Here is a 25125-nt window from a genome sequence, read left to right as displayed (position 1 = left end):
CTGCAATTTCCCAGAGGGGCATTGCGGCTTTAAGTCTCCTCATCTCGACATGCTTAACATATCCTCTATGTTACAAGCTTTGTGAATAAAGAAATTTTATCTTCGCGGATTCGGTGGAGCTGGACATCTTTCTTCTTTTGGATTATACACGCTTGGACACAGCGGGTCCATGCTCCCGAAGTTCAGCTAATGCATTGGCGGGTGAGCTGGTATATATTTTCTTCTCTTCATATATCCCAGTACATGACAGATGTGTCTCGCAGCTAGACCCTGGACAAAAGACTAGTGAAGAAGGAGGTCTCACTCACTTATCCCCCTGTGGTGACCTCACTCAGGGCTGAATACTCCCCTTTTGTAACATTATGAATAGCCATCTCTACACATTTCTCGCTGTATGAACCTCATAGAAGAACAACACAATGATCATGATGCTCCCCACATCATGGGGGTTCCTTTAAGTATAAACACAAGGTAGATATATGACCCGCTTAAACTGCAATCCGTCTCTAGGTCCCTGCTAGGCCCTGCTCTTAGAAAACGCACTGGTGTGTAGCCCTACTGTCGCACATACCAAATATATAACTTTCATATCTCTGTCACTGATTGGGGTCGAGTTATGCCTTACTATTAAGTTTCTACCTGAACAAAAGAGCACATGGGACTATAGCTGCCTTTCCCAGCTTAGAGCCATAAACTGCTCAGTGGGGCGGCTGCACATTGGTATCGAGTTGCACAGAGTGTGTAGTGAGAAGACAGTTTCTGATGCAGCTGAAGGGGCAGTCAGAGAGCCCACAGTGTGTGTCTGCCATAGGGCTTTGTTTTTTGTATCAGCGAATGCAGTGGGGGAGAAAAGAGGGGTGGTCGAATCTGCAGCGTGTGTCTGGAACCATGGGACCTTCTAGAAAATTACTCCGAGCATGGCATTTTTTACATTATCATGACACCATTTATGATGAAACCTGTGACATATTTGTCCCCCGTCTCGTGGTCTCTTCCGTGCAGCGGATGGTTGCCCCCCAGGCATGGAGCAGGTGGGGTGCGCTAATCATTGCCCCCGTCGTTGTGCAGATCTTCAGCAGGGGATCGTGTGTCTGGACGCAGAGTGGTGTGAGCCGGGGTGCCGCTGCCCCTCAGGTCAGTCTTCCTCTCCCTCTTATGGTGGTGGGTGGAAGCGGTCAGGGCCCCACTCACCCTCTTCTTATGTTGTCAGGGTCACTGGAGCAGGACGGGCGGTGTGTTCCGACCGCCCAGTGTGAGTGCACCGACAGCCACGGGCATAGTTGGACCCCCCACAGCTTCCTGAAGGACGACTGCAACAACTGCACCTGCGCAGAGGGCCGAATGCAGTGCAGCAAGGACCCCTGTCCCCACCCTGACTGTGCCTGGAGTCAGTGGTCAGCCTGGTCCCAGTGCTCCTCTACCTGCAGAAGAGGCATCCAGGCACGCTTCAGGTGACTCCCGGAGTATACCCTGTAAATAACGTCATCAGCCACAGTGCCCCCAACACTGCCAGCCACAGTGCCCCCCAACACAGCCATCCACAGTGCCCCCCAACACTGCCAGCCACAGTGCCCCCCAACACAGCCAGCTTCAGTATCCCCCAACACTGCCAGCCACAGTGCCCCTCAACACTGCCAGCCATAATGCCCCCCAACACTGCCAGCCACAGTGCCCCCCAACACTGCCAGCCACAGTGCCCCCCAACACTGCCAGCTTCAGTATCCCCCAACACTGCCAGCCACAGTGCCCCTCAACACTGCCAGCCATAATGCCCCCCAACACTGCCTGCCACAGTGCCCCCCAACACTGCCAGCTTCAGTATCCCCCAACACTGCCATCCATAGTGCCTCCAACACTACCAGCCACAGTGGCCCCCAACACTGCCATCCACAGTGCCCCCCCAATACTGCCATCCACAGTGCCCCCAATACTGCCAGCCATAGCGCCCACTGAGTACTGGCGCAGTGGAAAAGCATCTCTTCAAAGACGAAAATGCCTGCCCTTCACAGTCGGACCACCTCGAGAAGTCCATACCTTTCCTAGTCATGTCAGTCAGGGGTTTGACAATAGACGAGAAGTTTCGGATACATTTCCGATAATAGTTTGCAAACCCCAAAAAGTATTGTAACACTTTCAGATTTCCTGGGAGGTTCCCGTCCGAAACTGCTCGGACCTTATCAGGGTCCTTGCATCTGACACTAGGAAACCTAAGAGCTGAACCTCCTGTACGGCGAATACACACTCCTCCAACTTGGCATGCAGTGTATTATCCTGGAGAACCTGTAACACCTGCCGGACCTGTACCTGATGAGACTTGAGATGGGGCGAGTAGATCAAAATATATACATTACTACAAATCTACCCACAAGGTGACGGAAAATGTAATTAACAAAATGTTGGAACACGGCGGGAGAATTAGTCAAACCAAAAGGTAGGACAAGGTTTTCATAATGTCCTTCTGGAGTCTTAAAAGTGGTCTTCTACTCATTCCCCTCCTTAATCCTAATCAGATTATAGGCTCCCCTAAAATCCATCTTGGAGAACCATTTTGCCCCAATAATCTGATTGAACAAATCAGGAAGGAATGGGAGGGGATTTGGGTCCCGGATAGTTATCTGGCTTAACTCCTGAAAGTCTAAACAGTCTAATATGTCCTTTGACAAGACTCCCAGAGATATAGTCTTTCATGGCCTGTCACTCAGGACCTGACAGATTGTATAATCTGGTCTTGGGCAATATTGAACCTGGAAGCAAAGGACAATCATATACACGATGGGGAGGCAGTTCTTGACACCCCTTTTCAGAGAACACCTCAAAATAAGAGAGAAAAGATGGAATTTTTTCTAGTGGAGACACTGGAGATAACAGTACCTAGGCAATTATTCTTGCAAAAATCACTCCACTTAATTATCTCTCCGGCCTGCCAGCCTGTGGCCGGATTATGCATAGTTAATAGGGGAAGACCCAATACAATTAGAGTAGGATGGCCTTCTAGAAGGTCACAAGAAAGGAGCACCCTGTGATGAGTCCCTACCAGTGGAATGACCCTGTCCTTAGGACTGTCTGAACAGTTCAAAGACACATTGGCGCTATGCTAAACTCTAGCGTCGTTGGAGGCCTCCATGGCTCTTGCCATACATATAGACAGATACCTCAGGGATAGACCAGTAGTGACCCCACCTCCTGTGGTGCTTCCTAGGACTGAAGTTCTCCCAGTGTTCTCTGAAGAAGTTATGTAGTTAGGGGGGCTTCTCCTTGTTATGGGTCTCTTGCTGGTCACCGCAAGACGGGCAAAAACAGTGATTTTATTGGGGTTTCTCCACCTTTACCTAAATACCAGAAACTGTTGGAAAACTTCTGACCCCAGCTTGTGTGAAGGATCACAATCTGGGCGTATACAGTGGGGCAAAAAAGTATTTAGTCAGTCAGCAATAGTGCAAGTTCCACCACTTAAAAAGATGAGAGGCGTCTGTAATTTACATCATAGGTAGACCTCAACTATGGGAGACAAACTGAGAAAAAAAAATCCAGAAAATCACATTGTCTGTTTTTTTATCATTTTATTTGCATATTATGGTGGAAAATAAGTATTTGGTCAGAAACAAACAATCAAGATTTCTGGCTCTCACAGACCTGTAACTTCTTCTTTAAGAGTCTCCTCTTTCCTCCACTCATTACCTGTAGTAATGACACCTGTTTAAACTTGTTATCAGTATAAAAAGACACCTGTGCACACCCTCAAACAGTCTGACTCCAAACTCCACTATGGTGAAGACCAAAGAGCTGTCAAAGGACACCAGAAACAAAATTGTAGCCCTGCACCAGGCTGGGAAGACTGAATCTGCAATAGCCAACCAGCTTGGAGTGAAGAAATCAACAGTGGGAGCAATAATTAAAAAATGGAAGACATTCAAGACCACTGATAATCTCCCTCGATCTGGGGCTCCACGCAAAATCCCACCCCGTGGGGTCAGAATGATCACAAGAACGGTGAGCAAAAATCCCAAAACCACGCGGGGGGACCTAGTGAATGAACTGCAGAGAGCTGGGACCAATGTAACAAGGCCTACCATAAGTAACACACTATGCCACCATGGACTCAGATCCTGCAGTGCCAGACGTGTCCCACTGCTTAAGCCAGTACATGTCCGGGCCTGTCTGAAGTTTGCTAGAGAGCATTTGGATGATCCAGAGGAGTTTTGGGAGAATGTCCTATGGTCTGATGAAACCAAACTGGAACTGTTTGGTAGAAACACAACTTTTCGTGTTTGGAGGAAAAAGAATACTGAGTTGCATCCATCAAACACCATACCTACTGTAAAGCATGGTGGTGGAAACATCATGCTTTGGGGCTGTTTCTCTGCAAAGGGGCCAGGATGACTGATCCGGGTTCATGAAAGAATGAATGGGGCCATGTATCGTGAGATTTTGAGTGCAAACCTCCTTCCATCAGCAAGGGCATTGAAGATGAAACGTGGCTGGGTCTTTCAACATGACAATGATCCAAAGCACACCGCCAGGGCAACGAAGGAGTGGCTTCGTAAGAAGCATTTCAAGGTCCTGGAGTGGCCTAGCCAATCTCCAGATCTCAACCCTATAGAAAACCTTTGAAGGGAGTTGAAAGTCCGTGTTGCCAAGTGAAAAGCCAAAAACATCACTGCTCTAGAGGAGATCTGCATGGAGGAATGGGCCAACATACCAACAACAGTGTGTGGCAACCTTGTGAAGACTTACAGAAAACGTTTGACCTCTGTCATTGCCAACAAAGGATGTATTACAAAGTATTGAGATGAAATTTTATTTCTGACCAAATACTTATTTTCCACCATAATATGCAAATAAAATGATAAAAAAAACAGACAATGTGATTTTCTGGATTTTTTTTCTCAGTTTGTCTCCCATAGTTGAGGTCTACCTATGATGTAAATTACAGACGCCTCTCATCTTTTTAAGTGGTGGAACTTGCACTATTGCTGACTGACTAAATACTTTTTTGCCCCACTGTATATATCTACTCCACAGGTATGTCTCCGTTTATTCAACTTGCAGAAGTGGTTATAGGTATGGCGATCAAGACAATATCTGTCCTACTGGATAGAGGAGCCACTATGGCGGATTCTCGGTTTGTGCAGATCCATTGGCAGCACGGTGGCTCAGTGGATAGCACTGTAGCCTTGCAGCGCTGGGGTCCTGGGTTCAAATCCCACAAAGGACAACATCTGCAAGGAGTTTGTATGTTTTCCCTGTATTTGTGTTGGTTTCCTCCCACATTCCAAAGACATACTCATAGGGAATTTAGATTGTGAGCCCCATCGGGGACAGCAGTGATAATATGTGCAAACTGCTGTGGAATATATTAGCGCTATATAAAAATAAAGATTATTATCCATAGTCTCACCTGTAATAAGCTGGAAAAGTTCATCCCCATATTTGCGATAGACTCAGCACCTCTTGGCCAGGAAAGCTTTGTGCAAATAGCGCAAACACCTTCAGGGTGTCAGTGACCCATCTTCTGGACAAAATTCCTCTGCTGGCCTGTCTCCCTGCTGGAACTTGCAAAGTTTAGACTCCGTAAGGGAGACTCGGTCCGGGTCATCATAAACAAGGCCAATAGTCCTGAAAAATCCATCCACCGACTGGAGTGACAATTAGTAGGATTGGAGTGAGAAGGTCCAGGATTGAGGTTCTCCTTGAAGGAGAGAGACAACAATCCCCACCGTCTGTATCTCACCCACAGATGACTGCGGACGAAGCCTGAAATAAAGCTTACAGGCTTGCTGGAATGTGACAAGTTTGTCCCGACCGTCCCAAAATCCTATCCAGGAGAACCACTTTAAGTTTCGGTCCAGCTGTCTGGTGTGCAGAAACCGTAGACCGTAGGTCTGATAGTTCACAAGACAAACACTGCAGCTGTCTCGCAAGGTTACCGACGGGATCCATGTCAAGATAAAAATGTGGGGCTTGTGAAAAAGTCACGCTATGACGGTGATTGGTAAAGAAAGGGGGCCTCAGACTGTCCCTGGAACTGGGCCCCTAACTATCCCTGTCCTGGAGGTACTCTTGAAGGTAGAGAGGAGAGAAGAGCGAATATGTTTGGAAAACGATCGCCAAACATAAATTTGGCACGAATATGACACATTCGGATTTGTGATCGGAAACACGAGCAAATTTTTGAAAAAGTGATAACATTCAGTAAAAGCGTGGGAAATTATTTGCATTGCCACTAAAGTATTTTGAGCACTTTGGCTAGTATAGTGGTGGTGTATGATAAGCGTGGGGCACGTGTTTGATGAGGGTAGGGGGTGGGAGAGCTCAGAGGAGCGGTGTGCTTATGTCATTGGCTGCTGAAATCACATGTCCTTCGCTAAATAAAGAGTGGACATCTTGTTTTAGCACCATTTTGTCAGTATACCAGTGCAGAGAGGCTGCTCCTGACTAGAGATGAGCAAATATTTCAATGTTCGGTTCAGCTCATGATCGCCAAATTTGCAATATTCACCGATTTTAATCATTGATTAAATCGCAGAATATAGCCTAACATACACAGCACAAAAGACGGTGTTTCCGTCACTGTGTGACAGCTTAGGAAACACCGGCGTAGCCCTTCTGATCGGCGGTGAAATCATCCCCGTCGGTCAGAGAGCCGCAGTTCCAATGCTGTCAGCAGACAGCGTGAGCGCTCAGCTGTGATCGGAGGTAAAAAGTTTACATCCGCTCACTGGTGTCAGCTGATGGGACTACAGCTCCCATCAGCTGACACTTGCTGCCGCTAATAACAGTGAGAGTAGTAGCGGCAGATGGGAGTATTCATCAGCAGCTCCTGCGCTGTAAGTAAATAATGGAAAAAAAACCCTGGGTGGGTTCCCCTGTATTTTTGATAACCAACCAGGCAAAACTCACAGCTGGGGGCTGCAACCCTCAGCTGTCAGATTCAGAAAGGTTGCTTATCAAGAATAGAGGGGTCCCCATGCCGTATTTTTGATTATTTAAATAATTAAAAGAAAACAGCATTGGGTCCCCCCCATTTTTGACAACCAGCTTTTCTAAAGCAGACAGCTGAGGGCTGGTATTCTCAGGATAGTAAGGGACCATGGATATTGCCCCCCAGCCTAAAAATAGCAGCCTACAACTGCCCAGAAAAGGCACATCTACTGTATTAGATGCGCCAATTTTGTCACTTTGCCCGGCTCTGCCCACTTGCCCTATAGCGGTGGCAAGTGGGGTTCATATTTGTGGGGTTGATGTCACCTATGTATTGTCAGGTGACATCAAGCCCAGAGGTTAGTAATGGAGAGGCGTCAATAAGACGCCCCCACTACTAACCCCATAGACACCTTGTAAGAAAACACAGACACCCAGAATAAAGGCCTTTAATTGAAATAATGACACAGACTCCTTTAATAATCTTAATTAAACCATACCTGCAACCTCTCCTAATTCAACCCTCGTTCTCCTGTAATAAACCAAAAATAAAGAAACAATATACTATACCTGTGGGTCTTCTGTCCCACGCCGTAATCCATGTCTGGGGGAGAAATAGTTTTCAACCTGGACGGTGCAAAGATGCGACCGTCCAGGCTGAGAACCACTGGTGAATGACCTGCTGTGAGCGTAGCCTCAGTGACTAGAATTCCACGGTGATCTGTGAAGACACTGAGCTTGAACTGCGGAGACCTCATGCCTGGCATTTTCCCATGGTCGTGAGGTCACCGCAATTCAACTCAGCCTGGACGGTCGCATCTTGGCACCATCCAGGTTGAAAACGAATTATCCCCCAGTCATGGATTACGGCGTGGGACAGAACGACCGACAGGTATGGTATGTTGTTTTTTTATTTTTGGTTTATTACAGGAGAACGAGGGTTTCGGTGGAATTAGGAGAGGTCGTAAGTATGGTTTAATTGAGATTATTAAAGGAGTCTGTCATTATTTCAATTAAAGGGCTTTATTCTGGGTGTCTGTGTTTTCTTACAAGGTGTCTATGGGGTTAGTAATGGGGGCGTCTTATTGACGCCTCTCCATTACTAACCTCTGGGCTTGAGGTCACCTGACAATACAAAGGTGACATCAACCCCCCCAACGATCACCCCACCCCCAATGATCACCCCACTTGCCACCGCTACAGGGCAAGTGGGAAGAAAGAAGCTAAGTTTGAGAATTGGCACATCTTAGAGATGCGCCTTTTCTGGGTGGCTGAGAGCTGATGTTTTTAACCTGGGGAGGCAGTATCCATGGATCCTTCTTTGGCTATTAATATCAGCCCGCAGCTGTCTGCATAGCCTTTGCTGGTTGTTAATTATAGGGGGACCCCACTTCATTTTTTTAGGGTCCCCCATTTTAATAGCCAGTAAAGGCTATTTATACATCTGTGAGCTGATATTAATAGCCTAGGAAGCTCAATTGGTATTACCCCCTTCCCAAGCTATAAACATCGGCCCCCAGCTATCAGCTTTCCCTCTGCTAGTTACAAAAAATTACGTGGGAGCCGACACCATTTTTTTCAGAAAAATAATCTTTTAATTACCTGTACAGTAAGCTGCACACACACTATACTAATTGTATTTGTCACTGACATCTGTATATCTATTCTATTTGTATTTACTGTATGTAATCCATCTCTTCTATCCTGTCGGCTGCTGAATTGCTGGCTTTTCTTCTGTCTATGTAACATATACTGTATATATATATACACGTGTGTGTGTGTGTGTGTGTCACTGACATCTACAGTATGTATATATATATATATATATATATATATATATATATATATATGTATATATATATGTGTATTCTGTGTGTATATATCTATTCTATCTTTTCTATTCTAACCTGTCAGTGTGATTTTACTGAACGCGGCACATGAATTACTGGCTTTTATTCTATCTTTTACCGAATGTTACCGACTTTTTCCGATTTTAAGAAAAATGCTTGTGTTACCGATCACGAATCCGAATGTACCATATTTATGCCGAATTTATGTTTGATTTATGTTTTTGATCATTTTCTGAACATCTTCACATCTCTACTCCTGAAGTTGGGCCTGGGTGCTGATAGATTTTAGCTAGTTAGCTAGGCGGTTGTTTCTTAGTCAGATAGTTTAGCTAACTACTGTCCAGTGTGGCTGTGAAATCGACCTTCTTGTTGATTTTTTTTGTGCCATTAGTGATGTCCACAATCAAAGCCAGCAGGGCACATGTCCTACAAGTGTGTTGTGCACTGCTTCTATTGTGCTTCATGCATGAGTAGACTATTCTAAATCTATTTTTTTCAGTAGCTAAACGTGATACAGCCTGCTGTATCCCACCTTGTCATTTAGTGCCACTAAAATTCAGCTGGTGCAGTGTAAAAGAAAATTATTTTTTTCTGTGACAAACATAATGCAGCAGGCTTGATCTGAGTTTGAAATTGTTTGGAGCATATCTTCTTTGTTATACAGGCCTCATCCACATTTAAAAAATATTTTCTTTTGTTACTAATGTGATACCATAGGGGAGATCTCACTTTGAAATTGTTTGTAGCATTTCTTCTTTGAGTGCGGAAGAGGCCAGTATGACAAATAATTCTATCTTCTGTGACTAACACGAATCAACATGCCATATTTTACCTTGTCATTTAGTGTTGCTGAAATTCAGCTGTGTGCAGAGTAAAAATTCTAATTTTTTGTTGCTAATACTGTGCTCCTACCGCACTATCTGAGCAATATGACTGGGAAAGAGTGAGTGGTGGAAGGGGGATTAGGCTTGGTGTTCAAGGTGTATGTAGGGTAGTTGGTAATGTTTGTGAATGCTAGTGAACCAACACTGTCACGTCCTACACAAAGGCAAATGACAACTTCTGTTACTGGACGGGCTACTACACTACCTTTCTTTGGCAGCCGTACCGCGGTACATCTTGCTGATGAGGACCAGAAAGATCATGTGCTCGAGTGAATGGCAAGCACAGCTTCAAGTGGCCTTTCGTCCTCTTCCTCCACCTCAACATCACACCAGTACAATACACAGAGGTGGCACCCAAATTCCCCTAGCTTTCTCTCGTGTCACAATTCTCCAACTGCTCAACTGACTGTACAGAACCACAGATGTGTGAGTCTGCAGAGCTGTTCACACATTCCATGCCATGGTTATCAGTAGTGTACTCAAAAGCTTCACAGATTCAAGAGGAGAAAATCTGCAAAGATGCCCAAAATTTTTTTTAGCTTGGATCCGGGGCAGGATGAAGTAGGGTCCGAGCAGCATTCTGACCCTCGTCACTAGACATGAACCCCCGGGGGGAGGTGATCCTGATGAGACTCAGATATCTGAGGCTCATGTGGACTCTACTGTGGTGTCAGGGCAGGAAGAGGAGGAGGGTGACTCTCAGGGCGAGGAATGTGATAACACAGAGGATGATGAGGTTGTAGATCCTACTTGGTGTGAACCAAGAGGCACACAGCTGGGTAGGTCATCTGAGGAGGTGCAGGAGAAGGAAAACAAGGAAGTTACATTGCGCCGTATGACGCAGACACTGAGTGATGGAGCCATGACAAACAATGCATCCTCAGCCACAACTGTGGCTGCAGCCAGCAGCATTCACGGATCTGCAGCACACAGGGGCAGCAAGGGTTGCCTAGCCAGGGCCCTTTTTGACACTGCAAAGAATGAGCCAACTCACATTATCTGCCAACTTTGCAAAAAAGAAAACTGAGTAAAGGGAAAAGTGCAATAATTTGACAACTACATGCATGAACATTCACATGCACAATAAACAAGAGTTACTCTGGCAATCTCAGTGCGATAAATTGTGGACCAGCGGACATCAATAATCATCATCCACCCCATCAACTGCATCTGCTGCTTCTTTCTCCTTCTCTGTTACCGTGCCAAGTATTGTGACGCAGGTCTCTGTCCGCAAAAGCTCCAGTTCTTTACCCGCTCCAGTCAGGCTGAGTGACAGCCTGTCAGCTGTAAAGGAATATCACCAAACTTCCATTTTACACTATATTAATGGAAATATGAAGAGGTCCCAAATTGAGATAAAAATTAACTTTTATTCAGTAGTACATTAAAACAATTAAAAAGCAAAAATACTGTCAATGGACACCCGAATAAATGAACACACCAATAATACACTGACGTTAATAATACAGGGGATATTCTACATTAACAATCATAGTGCAGAAAAATATTACTGTATTATTTTCTGCACTATGATTGTTAATGTATTATTAACGTCAGTTTGTTATTGGTGTGTTCATTTGTTCGGTGTCCATTGACAGTATTTTTGCTTTTTAATTGTTTTAATGTACTACAGAATAAAAGTTAATTTTTATCAATTTGGGATCTCTTCATATTTCCACTACTATAGTCTAAAATGAAAGTTTGGTGGTATTGCATGTAGAAGTGCCCTTTGTATTATTCTGGACATTTTGGTTGATAACAGCTGTAAAGAAAGTAGATATGCCTGCTGGTTTTGACCGATCTCTGAGAACGAGCACACCACAACTTTATCAATCCACCGTAACATCTTCACCTGCACCTCACTCGCAGTCCAGCAGTTTGTCTGGTTCACCGTACTCCGCCCTCTCTCAGCACTGAAGCCAGCCCTTGGTCCCACAGTTGTGGTCACGTAAAAGATTGTTTCCTCCTACACATGACAAAGCTAAGAGATTGAACTCCACCATCTCCAATCTGATGACCACGGAAATGATGCCTTTCTGCCTGGTATATACAGGTAGTTTCCAAAAGCTGATGACCATCGCACTCCCCCAGTACCAGTTGCTCAGTCACCATTACTTATGTAAGAAAGCTGTGCCTGCGCCACGCCAGACACTTGTACGAGTAAGCATGGCCAAAGGCGTTACATCTCGCTGACTGGGCATTGGGTGACTCTGGTGGCTGTGGAGGCAGGCGGCGAAGGGGCTGCTCCACATGTCTTATAATCCCCAAGGCCTGCAGGATACACCGGGAAATACACTGTTTCTGCCTCCTTCAACTCCTCTAGGGCCTCCACCTGCACACTCAACCTCTGTCTTAATGAGACATGCATTCCAACAGTGCAGAGCGAATTCCCACCACTGTTCTGCGCAGCCAGGCAGTGTTAAAATTGATAGAGTTGTGGACAGCTCTCCAGGTGACCCTACGTATAGGCAAGCTCACACATGTGCCTTGTGTGGCTCACATCATTAACCTGGTGGTACAGCGCTTTCTCTGCCACTTTCCTGGCCTGGCTGAGCTGCTGCAGAAAGCACGGAAGCTATGTTCTCACTTCCGCTGTTTGCTCACCTCAAGTCATTGATTTGCATTGATGTAGAGGTCTTTGTTCATGCCAGTTAACCAGTTGATATGCGATGTGCCACTCTGCACATGTTGCAGCGATTGTGGCTGCAACAATGAGCCCTGACACAGTATGTCATGTCATATAGCCTGGGCAAACCCAGTACGGACATGGCACATATCAAGTTTTACGAGTGGGCACAGTTTAAGGACCTCTGCACCCTTCTCCATAGTTTTGAAATGGCTACTAAGATGGCTAGTGCAGACAATGCTTTTATCAGCATCACTATTCCGGTCATCTACATGCTGGAGAAGACTTTGAAAAGCCTCTGGGAGAAGGTGGGAGTCTCGGAGGAAGCAGAGGAGGATGCGGAAGGGATAACATTGTCTCAAAGTTCCAGACTGTTGTCACACAGGAGGGTGCCAAGGGAGGGTGGATTACTGCGATTGAAGGGGGCTGGAGATACCAGGCAAACTGTTAAGGTACCGTCACATTAAGTGACGCTGCAGCGATATAGACAACGATGCCGATCGCTGCAGCGTCGCTGTTTCATCGTTGTGTGGTCGCTGGAGAGCTGTCACACAGACAGCTCTCCAGCGACCAACAATGCTGAAGTCCCCAGTAACCAGGGTAAACATCGGGTTACTAAGCGCAGGGCCGCGCTTAGTAACCCGATGTTTACCCTGGTTACCATTGTAAATGTAAAAAAAACCAAACACTACATACTCACCTTCTGATGTCTGTCGCGTCCCCCGGCGTCCGCTTCCCTGCACTGTGTAAGCGCCGGCCCTAAAGCAGAGCGGTGACGTCACCGCTGTGCTCTGCTTTACGGCCAGCCGGCGCTGACACAGTGCAGGGAAGCGGACGCCGGGGGACGCGACAGACATCAGAAGGTGAGTATGTAGTGTTTGGGGTTTTTTACATTTACAATGGTAACCAGGGTAAATATCGGGTTACTAAGCGCGGCCATGCGCTTAGTAACCCGATGTTTACCCTGGTTACCAGTGAAGACATCGCTGGATCGGTGTCACACACACCGATCCAGCGATGTCAGCGGGTGATCCAGCGACGAAATAAGGTGCTGGCCTTCTAGCTCCGACCAACGATGTCACAGCGGGATCCTGATCGCTGCTGCGTGTCAAACACAACGATATCGCTATCCAGGACGCTGCAACGTCACGGATCGTTGTCGTTATCGTTGTTAAGTTGTTCAGTGTGAAGGTACCTTTAGTGAAGTTGCAAGAGCTGAGGACCAAATGGAGGAGGAAGAGGTGATGTGCGATAAACTGTCAGGAGTTGAAGAGGATAATAATTCCCTTTCTGTTGTTCGTGGTTGGCGGGAGGGGACGGAGGAAACAAGCATCAGTGTTACCCAGCCACCAACATGGACCTCATGGAAGAGACCGACATATGAGTGCCTTCTTGCTGCACTATCTGAAACATGATCCCCGTATAGTAATGATTCTAAAGAGTGCTGACTACTGGGTTGCCACTCCGTTAGATCCACGTTATAAGAATACATTTTGCCAGATGCTTCACACCCTGGAAAGGCATGCAAATGCTGGGGTATTGAAACACTCTTTTATACAACCTTGAGAGAGGTTCCCCAAGACAGCAGTGAGACACACAGTTCGCATCGCAGCTGTAGACTTTCAGCCTTTGGCACATCAATCCATCAATGCCAAAACATTAGTAGCAGCAGTAGTGTAAGTGGCAGAAGCAATTTATGTGAGTCCTGCAGCACATTTTTTAGACCAGCTCATGTACCAGAACAACAGAATCCAGGTCTGACACATGGTAAACGACTGGAGAGGATGGTGCAGGAGTATCTAGAACGCAATATCAATACCATCAGAGAGGGTTTGGATGAGTGGCCTGAGAGGTGTGGAGACACAAGGGGTCAGCAGGCACCCCATTCTGCTAGCCGAAACCACATGGACCAGGGATCGTCCCGCCGAACTCCCGCTTTCCCTTTAACGTGGGCATACTGCTATTCAAACAACACAAGGTGAGGGTAAAACAGTGTGGCAATGTTTTATTGAACCACAAAGCAGGCAGATATTTGCTTGTTTGATAACTCTCTAGTGTTTATCCCTTCTCTGTACCCCGGTGTCTGGCTCTGCCCCCTGACCTCCTCCCACTCTGTCACATGTTTCAGGTCCTGTTGGTTACCAGGTTAGTAACCCGGGGTTTAATTCAGCTCCTTTGCTGCTGTGTGCAATTCTCCCCACAGCATTAATACCTGGGAGCTTTGAAAATCAGCTTAAAAGTCAACATTACAGGCAAAAGCCTGTTTTCTTGACCAACCAGACATCAACACTTAAATTTAAAAGTCAACATATAGATGATAGGCTATTCTTCCTGGTTTGCTAAAAATAGTCCTCTGGTTAATTAAGATACAATGCTGTGTCTCCACAGCTCGCCTGTCATGCCTTGGAGGTTTCATCATGCCCAGCAGCCAGCGTTTTCTCACAACGTGTCTTCAGCGCTCCTGGTGATGTCCTGACGGATAAGCGCAGCCGCCTGTCTCCAGAAAGTGTAGGACTTTTACACCCCAATCACAGACTGGACAGATTAGGCGTTGTTGTCTGTTTTAGTGTGTTCTATTGATTTTGCGTAATTGCACTCTGTGATATCTTTAGTGTGGCTTCTGTGCCTGCTGCTGCTGCTGCTGGTGTTAACACAAATTTGTGGAAATGTGAACAGTCATGGTTGGTCTCCATCTGCTGGGTTGGCTGTAGTGGAAGAGGTGTCACTCCCTATTATGCTATTTCTATTATGGTGAAATTGAAGGCACTTTGTTGTCTGCCACAAATTTTTGGAAATGTGGAGACTCTTGATTGGGTCTCTCCATCTGTTGAGTTGGTTGTAGTGCAAGATGTGTCTGTCCCCATTATACTATCTATAATGTGGTGAAATTAATGCCACTTTGGTGGTGTGTGCCACGATTTTTTATAAATGTGTAGACTCCTGGTTGGGTCTCCTTCATGAATGTTGCCTGTAGCAGTAGGCCTTCGACACCGTCAGGCCTCCACCTCCTTGACCTCAACTACCGGTGTTACTATCCTTATAGTTTTCTGACAATAGTTGTCTATGAAACTGATATTTGTGCCCCTGAGTGTGGGCTCAGCATGGAAGCAGGTAGAGGTGTTACATGTGGTATCAGGACTTCCAGCACAGGAGGCCTACACCGATCCCTCACCCACCTCGGGTTAATTTGAAGTTCAATTCGAAGCTGTAAATGTTGTCCCAGACCCCGATACCTTTTGCCTGGCTGATTGCTGCAGTGACATGCTACAATTTGTGCTGTGGGTGAATTGAGGACACTTTCCTAGTGTCTGACCCTAATTTAATGTGTTTTGGCAGCTTTTGGGCCCATTTGAAGGTGTTCTGTATGTGTTTGTTTTTGCCTCCCATTGACTCCAAAGGCGTTTGGCTATGTTCGATGATTATTCAACAAATAAATCGGCGAATATTGCAAAACCGGCGATTGTAAACCGAACATTGAAATATTTGCTCATCTCTAGTAGAAAGGCCCGAGTATCGGACATTACTATGCTCCTGTTATTGTACTAAGCTGTACCCTCCCTCTCCCCCAAGAGGCCTGGAACAGATATGTTAATGTATAAACACATAAGGCAAACAGGTATAACAAAAAAACAATTTACATACATGAATAAAGGGAAGGATGGGAAGGTACAACCAAATGAGAATAGGATAATGGAGAAAGAATACACCCAAAACAGCAGACAACAATCTCCAGCAACAACTACGATCTCCAACTTCAGCACACCAACTCCACCAAGCCAGGAAGAAAACTTTCACAGGCAGAAATGAGAAGGTCTGGCCAGGTTTTATAGAGTGGGGAAATGAGCAGGTCAGGAGCAGCTGTGAGATGGAGCTGCGTGTCTCTAACCAGCATACAAAGAGTCAGTAACCTCTTCAACACCAAAGGAAACAAAGTCCACTTAATATGAGGAATAAAATACGCAGGCTAAATGGAACACCTTTGATTCCTAATACGTAATGACCGCCTAACCCCAGATCTCCTAGGAGCATGTGACACACGCATGACAGGGGGCCCCCATGATGAGACTCACACTTATTAAACCCATGTTTTTGTGTTTTTTATAGATCTCCCATAACAGAGTCCGTCAGAAGTCAGTGTCCTCCTCCAGAGCAGCAATCTCGCCCATGTTATCTGGAGATATGCCCCACGCTGTGCCCACACAATGGCTCCGAATGGAATGTGGGTGACATGTGGCTGGTGGGAGAATGTCAGCAGTGGTCAGTACCTGTGGCCTTGTCGAATCTGTATCTGCAGGTCACCCCATGTTATGTCACTCACAGTCTGTGTCTTATCCCCCAGTATCTGCACCCCCGAGGGCAATTACTGCCTGGACATCGAGTGCAGGGGTAAGGCCTCCACATTTCTGTACTTCAGAAGTTTAAGTTCTAAATCTTTTATGAGCTGATTTATTTACACCAGGAAGCTCAGGGGTGGAGCCTGGCTCCTCTTAACCACGCCCACAATTACATACATTGATACTAGACCAGTGACTCGCACTAATGTACATTTATGCACTGTAGATCTATGTGCTAGACTGGACCCTCAGAAACATCACACCTCCAATGTAAAGCCTTCCATCAGCCAGGACTCCCGAGAACAGCAGTGGGAAGCCATAATACTTTGGTCTTTCTGCGTCCCCTCTAGTTAATGGCTCGTGGACCCCATGGTCTCCGTGGTCAGGATGTCCAGTCACTTGTGGATCCGCCCTTCAGATTCGGAGCCGAGCTTGTATCAACCCTCCCCCCCGGAACAATGGTTCGGACTGTGAGGGTCCAGACACAGAGAGGCGGGAATGTACCAACCAGCCTTGTGAAGGTGAGACCACGCCTGATATCTGCAGTCTCTGGGGGTCCGAGGTCTCTGATTCAGTGACTGACCCGCGCCTGGCTGTCACTGATATCTGCTATGGGTGTGAGGTTCTTCCAATGCATGAATATGGCCAGCAGATTAGAGAGATTGGGCTGAGTGAAGAGATCAGGCAGATTGCTTGGATTGGAGGCATCAAAAGAACTTGCTGGCATTTCTTAATGATTGGGCAGATTAAGGATGGGGCATGTTGGAGAAATTATTATAGCGTGATTAGGAAATGATTGATCGGGGGATGGGGAAGATCGCAGGGATCAGGAGATCACACAGATATGTCTCCCGCCTGCAGGCAGCGCTCTCTGTGGCTGGACAGACTGGAGTCTCTGCTCCCGCAGCTGTGGTACTGGCCTCCGCAGCCGGGCATGGAACACAGAGGCACCAAACGGGCAGTGTGAGCGCAGTGAGCGGGTGCAGACCGAGGCGTGTTACCTGCAGCCGTGTGAAGGTAGTCACTGGTCATATATGATGTCACCGGTCATACATGTACTTGTCCTGTAGTGATGTCATCGGTCATACATGTAGCTGTCCTGTAGTGATGTCATCGGTCATACGTGTACTTGTCCTGTAGTGATGTCATCGGTCATACATGTACCTGTCCTGTAGTGATGTCATCGGTCATACATGTACCTGTCCTGTAGTGATGTCATCGGTCATACATGTACCTGTCCTGTAGTGATGTCATCGGTCATACACGTACTTGTCCTGTAGTGATGTCATCGGTCATACACGTACTTGTCCTGTAGTGACGTCATCGGTCATACATGTACCTGTCCTGTAGTGATGTCATCGGTCATACATGTACCTGTCCTGTAGTGATGTCATCGGTCATACATGTAGCTGTCCTGTAGTGATGTCATCGGTCATACATGTACCTGTCCTGTAGTGATGTCATCGGTCATACATGTACCTGTCCTGTAGTGATGTCATCGGTCATACATGTAGCTGTCCTGTAGTGATGTCATCGGTCATACATGTAGCTGTCCTGTAGTGATGTCATCGGTCATACATGTACCTGTCCTGTAGTGATGTCATCGGTCATACATGTACCTGTCCTGTAGTGATGTCATCGGTCATACATGTAGCTGTCCTGTAGTGATGTCATCGGTCATACGTGTACTTGTCCTGTAGTGATGTCATCGGTCATACATGTACCTGTCCTGTAGTGATGTCATCAGTCATACATGTACCTGTCCTGTAGTGATGTCATCGGTCATACACGTACTTGTCCTGTAGTGATGTCATCGGTCATACACGTACTTGTCCTGTAGTGACGTCATCGGTCATACGTGTAGCTGTCCTGTAGTGATGTCATCGGTCATACGTGTACCTGTCCTGTAGTGATGTCATCGGTCATACGTGTACTTGTCCTGTAGTGATGTCATCGGTCATACATGTACCTGTCCTGTAGTGATGTCATCGGTCATACATGTACCTGTCCTGTAGTGATGTCATCGGTCATACACATACTTGTCCTGTAGTGATGTCATCGGTCATACACGTACTTGTCCTGTAGTGACGTCATCGGTCATACGTGTAGCTGTCCTGTAGTGATGTCATCGGTCATACGTGTACCTGTCCTGTAGTGATGTCATCGGTCATACGTGTACTTGTCCTGTAGTGATGTCATCGGTCATACATGTACCTGTCCTGTAGTGATGTCATCGGTCATACATGTACCTGTCCTGTAGTAATGTCATCGGTCATACGTGTACTTGTCCTGTAGGGATGTCATCGGTCATACGTGTACTTGTCCTGTAGTGATGTCATCGGTCATACGTGTACTTGTCCTGTAGTGATGTCATCGGTCATACATGTACCTGTCCTGTAGGGATGTCATCGGTCATACATGTACCTGTCCTGTAGTGATGTCATCGGTCATACGTGTACTTGTCCTGTAGTGATGTCACCGGTCATACATGTACCTGTCCTGTAGTGATGTCATCAGTCATACGTGTACTTGTCCTGTAGTGATGTCATCGGTCATACATGTACCTGTCCTGTAGTGATATCATCGGTCATACATGTACCTGTTCTGTAGTGATGTCATCGGTCATACATGTACCTGTCCTGTAGTGATGTCATCAGTCATATGTGTACTTTACCTGTAGGGATGTCATCGGTCATAAATGTACCTGTTCTGTAGTGATGTCATCGGTCATACATGTACCTGTCCTGTAGTGATGTCATCGGTCATACATGTACTTGTCCTGTAGTGATGTCATCGGTCATACATGTACCTGTTCTGTAGTGATGTCATCGGTCATACATGTACCTGTCCTGTAGTGATGTCATACATGTACCTGTATATCCTTGTACATATGTGTCTGTACGTCATACATGTACCTGTCCTGTAGTGATGTCATCGGTCATACATGTACTTGTCCTGTAGTGATGTCATCGGTCATACATGTACCTGTCCTGTAGTGATGTCATCGGTCATACATGTACCTGTTCTGTAGTGATGTCATCGGTCATACATGTACTTGTCCTGTAGTGATGTCATCGGTCATACATGTACCTGTTCTGTAGTGATGTCATCGGTCATACATGTACCTGTCCTGTAGTGATGTCATACATGTACCTGTATATCCTTGTACATATGTGTCTGTACGTCATACATGTGCCTGTATATCATCTAGTCTGTTTCCATTTCAGGCATCTGCTCGTGGGCACAGTGGAGTCGGTGGTCTGACTGCTCTTGTCACTCGTTGCTCCAGAATCGGTACCGTGAGTCCGTGGGACCTGTGTTTGGTGGAGACACATGTGTTACAACAGACTTTGAAGTTCTTCCTTGTAACACGTCCCAGTGCACCGGTGATAACCGTCACATCTTATAATATTGTGGGGGGCCGGGATGTGTGGTGACCTTGAGATGTGATCCAGGGGTGTGCGGTGACCTCGAGATGTGATCCAGGGGTGTGCGGTGACCTTGAGATTTAAGCCAGGGGTGTGCGGTGACCTCGAGATGTGAGCCAGGGGTGTGTGGTGACCTTGAGATGTGAGCCAGTGGTGTGCGGTGACCTCGAGATGTGAGCCAGTGGTGTATGGTGACCTCGAGATGTGAGCCAAGGGTGTGCGGTGACCTCGAGATGTGAGCCAGGGGTGTGCGGTGACCTCGAGATGTGAGCCGGTGTGTGCGGTGACCTCGAGATGTGAGCCAGTGGTGTGCGGTGACCTCGAGATGTGAGCCAGTGGTGTGCGGTGACCTCGAGATGTGAGCCAGGGGTGTGTGGTGACCTCGAGATGTGAGCCAGGGGTGTGCGGTGACCTCGAGATGTGAGCCAGTGGGGTGCGGTGACCTCGAGATGTGAGCCAGGGGTGTGCGGTGACCTCGAGATGTGAGCCAGTGGTGTGCGGTGACCTCGAGATGTGAGCCAGTGGTGTGCGGTGACCTCGAGATGTGAGCCAGGGGTGTGTGGTGACCTCGAGATGTGAGCCAAGGGTGTGAGGTGACCTCGAGATGTGAGCCAGTGGTGTGCGGTGACCTCGAGATGTGAGCCAGGGGTGTGTGGTGACCTCGAGATGTGAGCCAGGGGTGTGCGGTGACCTCGAGATGTGAGCCAGGGGTGTGCGGTGACCTCGAGATGTGAGCCAGTGGGGTGCGGTGACCTCGAGATGTGAGCCAGGGGTGTGTGGTGACCTCGAGATGTGAGCCAGGGGTGTGCGGTGACCTCGAGATGTGAGCTGTGATGTGCGGTGACCTCGAGATGTGAGCCAGGGGTGTGCGGTGACCTCGAGATGTGAGCCAGGGGTGTGCGGTGACCTCGAGATGTGAGCTGTGATGTGCGGTGACCTCGAGATGTGAGCCAGTGGTGTGCGGTGAACTCGAGATGTGAGCCAGGGGTGTGCGGTGATCTCGAGATGTGAGCCAGTGGTGTGCGGTGACCTCGAGATGTGAGCCAGGGGTGTGCGGTGAACTCGAGATGTGAGCCAGGGGTGTGCGGTGACCTCGAGATGTGAGCCAGGGGTGTGCGGTGACCTCGAGATGTGAGCCAGGGGTGTGCGGTGACCTTGAGATGTGAGCCAGTGGTGTGCGGTGAACTCGAGATGTGAGCCAGGGGTGTGCGGTGACCTCGAGATGTGAGCCAGGGGTGTGCGGTGACCTTGAGATGTGAGCCAGGGGTGTGCGGTGACCTCGAGATGTGAGCCAGGGGTGTGCGGTGACCTCGAGATGTGAGCCAGTGGTGTGCGGTGAACTCGAGATGTGAGCCAGGGGTGTGCGGTGACCTCGAGATGTGAGCCAGGGGTGTGCGGTGACCTTGAGATGTGAGCCAGGGGTGTGCGGTGACCTCGAGATGTGAGCCAGGGGTGTGCGGTGACCTCGAGATGTGAGCCAGTGGTGTGTGGTGATCTCGAGATGTGAGCCAGGGGTGTGCGGTGATCTCGAGATGTGAGCCAGGGGTGTGTGGTGACCTCGAGATGTGAGCCAGGGGTGTGTGTGACCTCAAGATGTGAGCCAAGGGTGTGCGGTGACCTCGAGATGTGAGCCAGGGGTGTGTGGTGACCTCGAGATGTGAGCCAGGGGTGTGCGGTGACCTCGAGATGTGAGCCAGGGGTGTGCGGTGACCTCGAGATGTGAGCCAGTGGGGTGCGGTGACCTCGAGATGTGAGCCAGGGGTGTGTGGTGACCTCGAGATGTGAGCCAGGGGTGTGCGGTGACCTCGAGATGTGAGCCAGTGGGGTGCGGTGACCTCGAGATGTGAGCCAGTGGTGTGCGGTGACCTCGAGATGTGAGCCAGGGGTGTGCGGTGACCTCGAGATGTGAGCTGTGGTGTGCGGTGACCTCGAGATGTGAGCCAGTGGTGTGCGGTGACCTCGAGATGTGAGCCAGGGGTGTGCGGTGATCTCGAGATGTGAGCCAGGGGTGTGCGGTGAACTCGAGATGTGAGCCAGGGGTGTGCGGTGAACTCGAGATGTGAGCCAGGGGTGTGCGGTGACCTCGAGATGTGAGCCAGGGGTGTGCGGTGACCTCGAGATGTGAGCCAGGGGTGTGCGGTGACCTCGAGATGTGAGCCAGGGGTGTGCGGTGACCTCGAGATGTGAGCTGTGGTGTGCGGTGACCTCGAGATGTGAGCCAGTGGTGTGCGGTGACCTCGAGATGTGAGCCAGGGGTGTGCGGTGATCTCGAGATGTGAGCCAGTGGTGTGCGGTGACCTCGAGATGTGAGCCAGTGGTGTGTGGTGATCTCGAGATGTGAGCCAGTGGTGTGCGGTGACCTCGAGATGTGAGCCAGTGGTGTGTGGTGATCTCGAGATGTGAGCCAGTGGTGTGCGGTGACCTCGAGATGTGAGCCAGGGGTGTGCGGTGATCTCGAGATGTGAGCCAGTGGTGTGCGGTGACCTCGAGATGTGAGCCAGTGGTGTGTGGTGATCTCGAGATGTGAGCCAGGGGTGTGCGGTGACCTCGAGGTGTGAGCCAGTGGTGTGCGGTGACCTCGAGATGTGAGCCAGTGGTGTGCGGTGACCTCGTGATGTGAGCCAGGGGTGTGCGGTGACCTCGAGGTGTGAGCCAGGGGTGTGCGGTGACCTCGAGATGTGAGCCAGTGGTGTGTGGTGACCTCGAGATGTGAGCCAGGGGTGTGTGGTGACCTCAAGATGTGAGCCAGGGGTGTGCGGTGACCTCTAGATGTGAGCCAGGGGTGTGCGGTGACCTCGAGATGTGAGCCAGTGGTGTGTGGTGATCTCGAGATGTGAGCCAGTGGTGTGCGGTGACCTCGAGATGTGAGCCAGGGGTGTGTGGTGACCTCAAGATGTGAGCCAGGGGTGTGTGGTGACCTCAAGATGTGAGCCAGTGGTGTGCGGTGACCTCTAGATGTGAGCCAGTGGTGTGCGGTGACCTCGAGATGTGAGCTAGTGGTGTGCGGTGACCTCGAGATATGAGCCAGGGGTGTGCGGTGACCTCGAGATGTGAGCCAGTGGTGTGCGGTGACCTCGAGATGTGAGCCAGTGGTGTGCGGTGACCTCGAGATGTGAGCCAGGGGTGTGTGGTGACCTCGAGATGTGAGCCAAGGGTGTGAGGTGACCTCGAGATGTGAGCCAGTGGTGTGCGGTGACCTCGAGATGTGAGCCAGGGGTGTGTGGTGACCTCGAGATGTGAGCCAGGGATGTGCGGTGACCTCGAGATGTGAGCCAGGGGTGTGCGGTGACCTCGAGATGTGAGCCAGTGGGGTGCGGTGACCTCGAGATGTGAGCCAGGGGTGTGTGGTGACCTCGAGATGTGAGCCAGGGGTGTGCGGTGACCTCGAGATGTGAGCTGTGATGTGCGGTGACCTCGAGATGTGAGCCAGGGGTGTGCGGTGACCTCGAGATGTGAGCCAGGGGTGTGCGGTGACCTCGAGATGTGAGCTGTGATGTGCGGTGACCTCGAGATGTGAGCCAGTGGTGTGCGGTGAACTCGAGATGTGAGCCAGGGGTGTGCGGTGATCTCGAGATGTGAGCCAGTGGTGTGCGGTGACCTCGAGATGTGAGCCAGGGGTGTGCGGTGAACTCGAGATGTGAGCCAGGGGTGTGCGGTGACCTCGAGATGTGAGCCAGGGGTGTGCGGTGACCTCGAGATGTGAGCCAGTGGGGTGCGGTGACCTCGGGATGTGAGCCAGGGGTGTGTGGTGACCTCGAGATGTGAGCCAGGGGTGTGCGGTGACCTCGAGATGTGAGCCAGTGGTGTGCGGTGACCTCGAGATGTGAGCCAGTGGGGTGCGGTGACCTCGAGATGTGAGCCAGGGGTGTGTGGTGACCTCGAGATGTGAGCCAGGGGTGTGCGGTGACCTCGAGATGTGAGCCAGTGGTGTGCGGTGACCTCGAGATGTGAGCCAGTGGGGTGCGGTGACCTCGAGATGTGAGCCAGGGGTGTGTGGTGACCTCGAGATATGAGCCAGGGGTGTGTGGTGACCTCGAGATGTGAGCCAGGGGTGTGCGGTGATCTCGAGATGTGAGCCAGTGGTGTGCGGTGACCTCGAGATGTGAGCCAGTGGTGTGCGGTGACCTCGAGATGTGAGCCAGGGTTGTGCGGTGACCTCGAGATGTGAGCCAGGGGTGTACGGTGACCTCGAGATGTGAGCCAGGGTTGTGCGGTGACCTCGAGATGTGAGCCAGTGGTGTGCGGTGACCTCGAGATGTGAGCCAGTGGGGTGCGGTGACCTCGAGATGTGAGCCAGGGGTGTGTAGTGACCTCGAGATGTGAGCCAGGGGTGTGTGGTGACCTCGAGATGTGAGCCAGGGGTGTGCGGTGACCTCGAGATGTGAGCCAGTGGTGTGCGGTGACTTCGAGATGTGAGCCAGGGTTGTGCGGTGACCTCTAGATGTGAGCCAGGGGTGTGCGGTGACCTCGAGATGTGAGCCAGTGGTGTGTGGTGACCTCGAGATGTGAGCCTGGGGTGTGCGATGACCTCGAGATGTGAGCCAGTGGGGTGCGGTGACCTTGAGATGTGAGCCAGGGGTGTGTGGTGACCTCGAGATGTGAGCCGAGGTGTGTGGTGACCTCGAGATGTGAGCCAGGGGTGTGCGGTGACCTCGAGATGTGAGCCAGTGGGGTGCGGTGACCTCGAGATGTGAGCCAGTGGTGTGTGGTGACCTCTGGCGGTGACCCGGGGTGTGGGTGTCATAGAAGGAATTGTCATTTTTTTTATTATTATACATTTATTATTATTATTTATTATTATACATTTTTATAGCTCCATTTATTCCATGGCGCTTTACATGTGAAAAACGGGGCAAATACAGACAAATACAATAAACATGAGCAAAAAACAAGGTACAGAATTGTATTGTATTGTAACATCAATAAAGCCATCTCGTAGTTCGTGTCATAGTGAACATTGACTCAAGGCTAGCATTCTATTAACCTCTACATGACCCTTATTCTTGGCTGGGACCCCCTTGCTACAAACAGGTAATTAATGTTGGTTCTCTGATGGATCGCAGACACGAATTCCAGGTCCAG

The 25125-nt window shown here is 49.1% G+C and overlaps 1 protein-coding gene across 1 annotated transcript in view; it reads left to right on the top strand.

Annotated features, from left to right (window-relative positions):
- LOC143782169 (SCO-spondin-like) overlaps nucleotides 1-25125 on the top strand; it is a 557899-nt gene that overhangs the window by 470027 nt on the left and 62747 nt on the right. The window contains exons 91-97 of the mRNA XM_077269323.1: nucleotides 1003-1134; nucleotides 1211-1451; nucleotides 16386-16538; nucleotides 16621-16667; nucleotides 16966-17136; nucleotides 17477-17632; nucleotides 19843-20001. Of these exons, the coding sequence (XP_077125438.1) occupies nucleotides 1003-1134; nucleotides 1211-1451; nucleotides 16386-16538; nucleotides 16621-16667; nucleotides 16966-17136; nucleotides 17477-17632; nucleotides 19843-20001 (1059 nt within the window). The remainder of the gene's footprint in view (nucleotides 1-1002; nucleotides 1135-1210; nucleotides 1452-16385; nucleotides 16539-16620; nucleotides 16668-16965; nucleotides 17137-17476; nucleotides 17633-19842; nucleotides 20002-25125) is intronic.

The sequence above is a fragment of the Ranitomeya variabilis genome, chromosome 6 (assembly GCF_051348905.1).
Source record: "Ranitomeya variabilis isolate aRanVar5 chromosome 6, aRanVar5.hap1, whole genome shotgun sequence".
NCBI lineage: Eukaryota > Metazoa > Chordata > Amphibia > Anura > Dendrobatidae > Ranitomeya > Ranitomeya variabilis.
The sequence above is the reverse complement of the archived record's forward strand: the minus strand, read 5'-3'. Positions and strand labels throughout refer to the sequence as shown.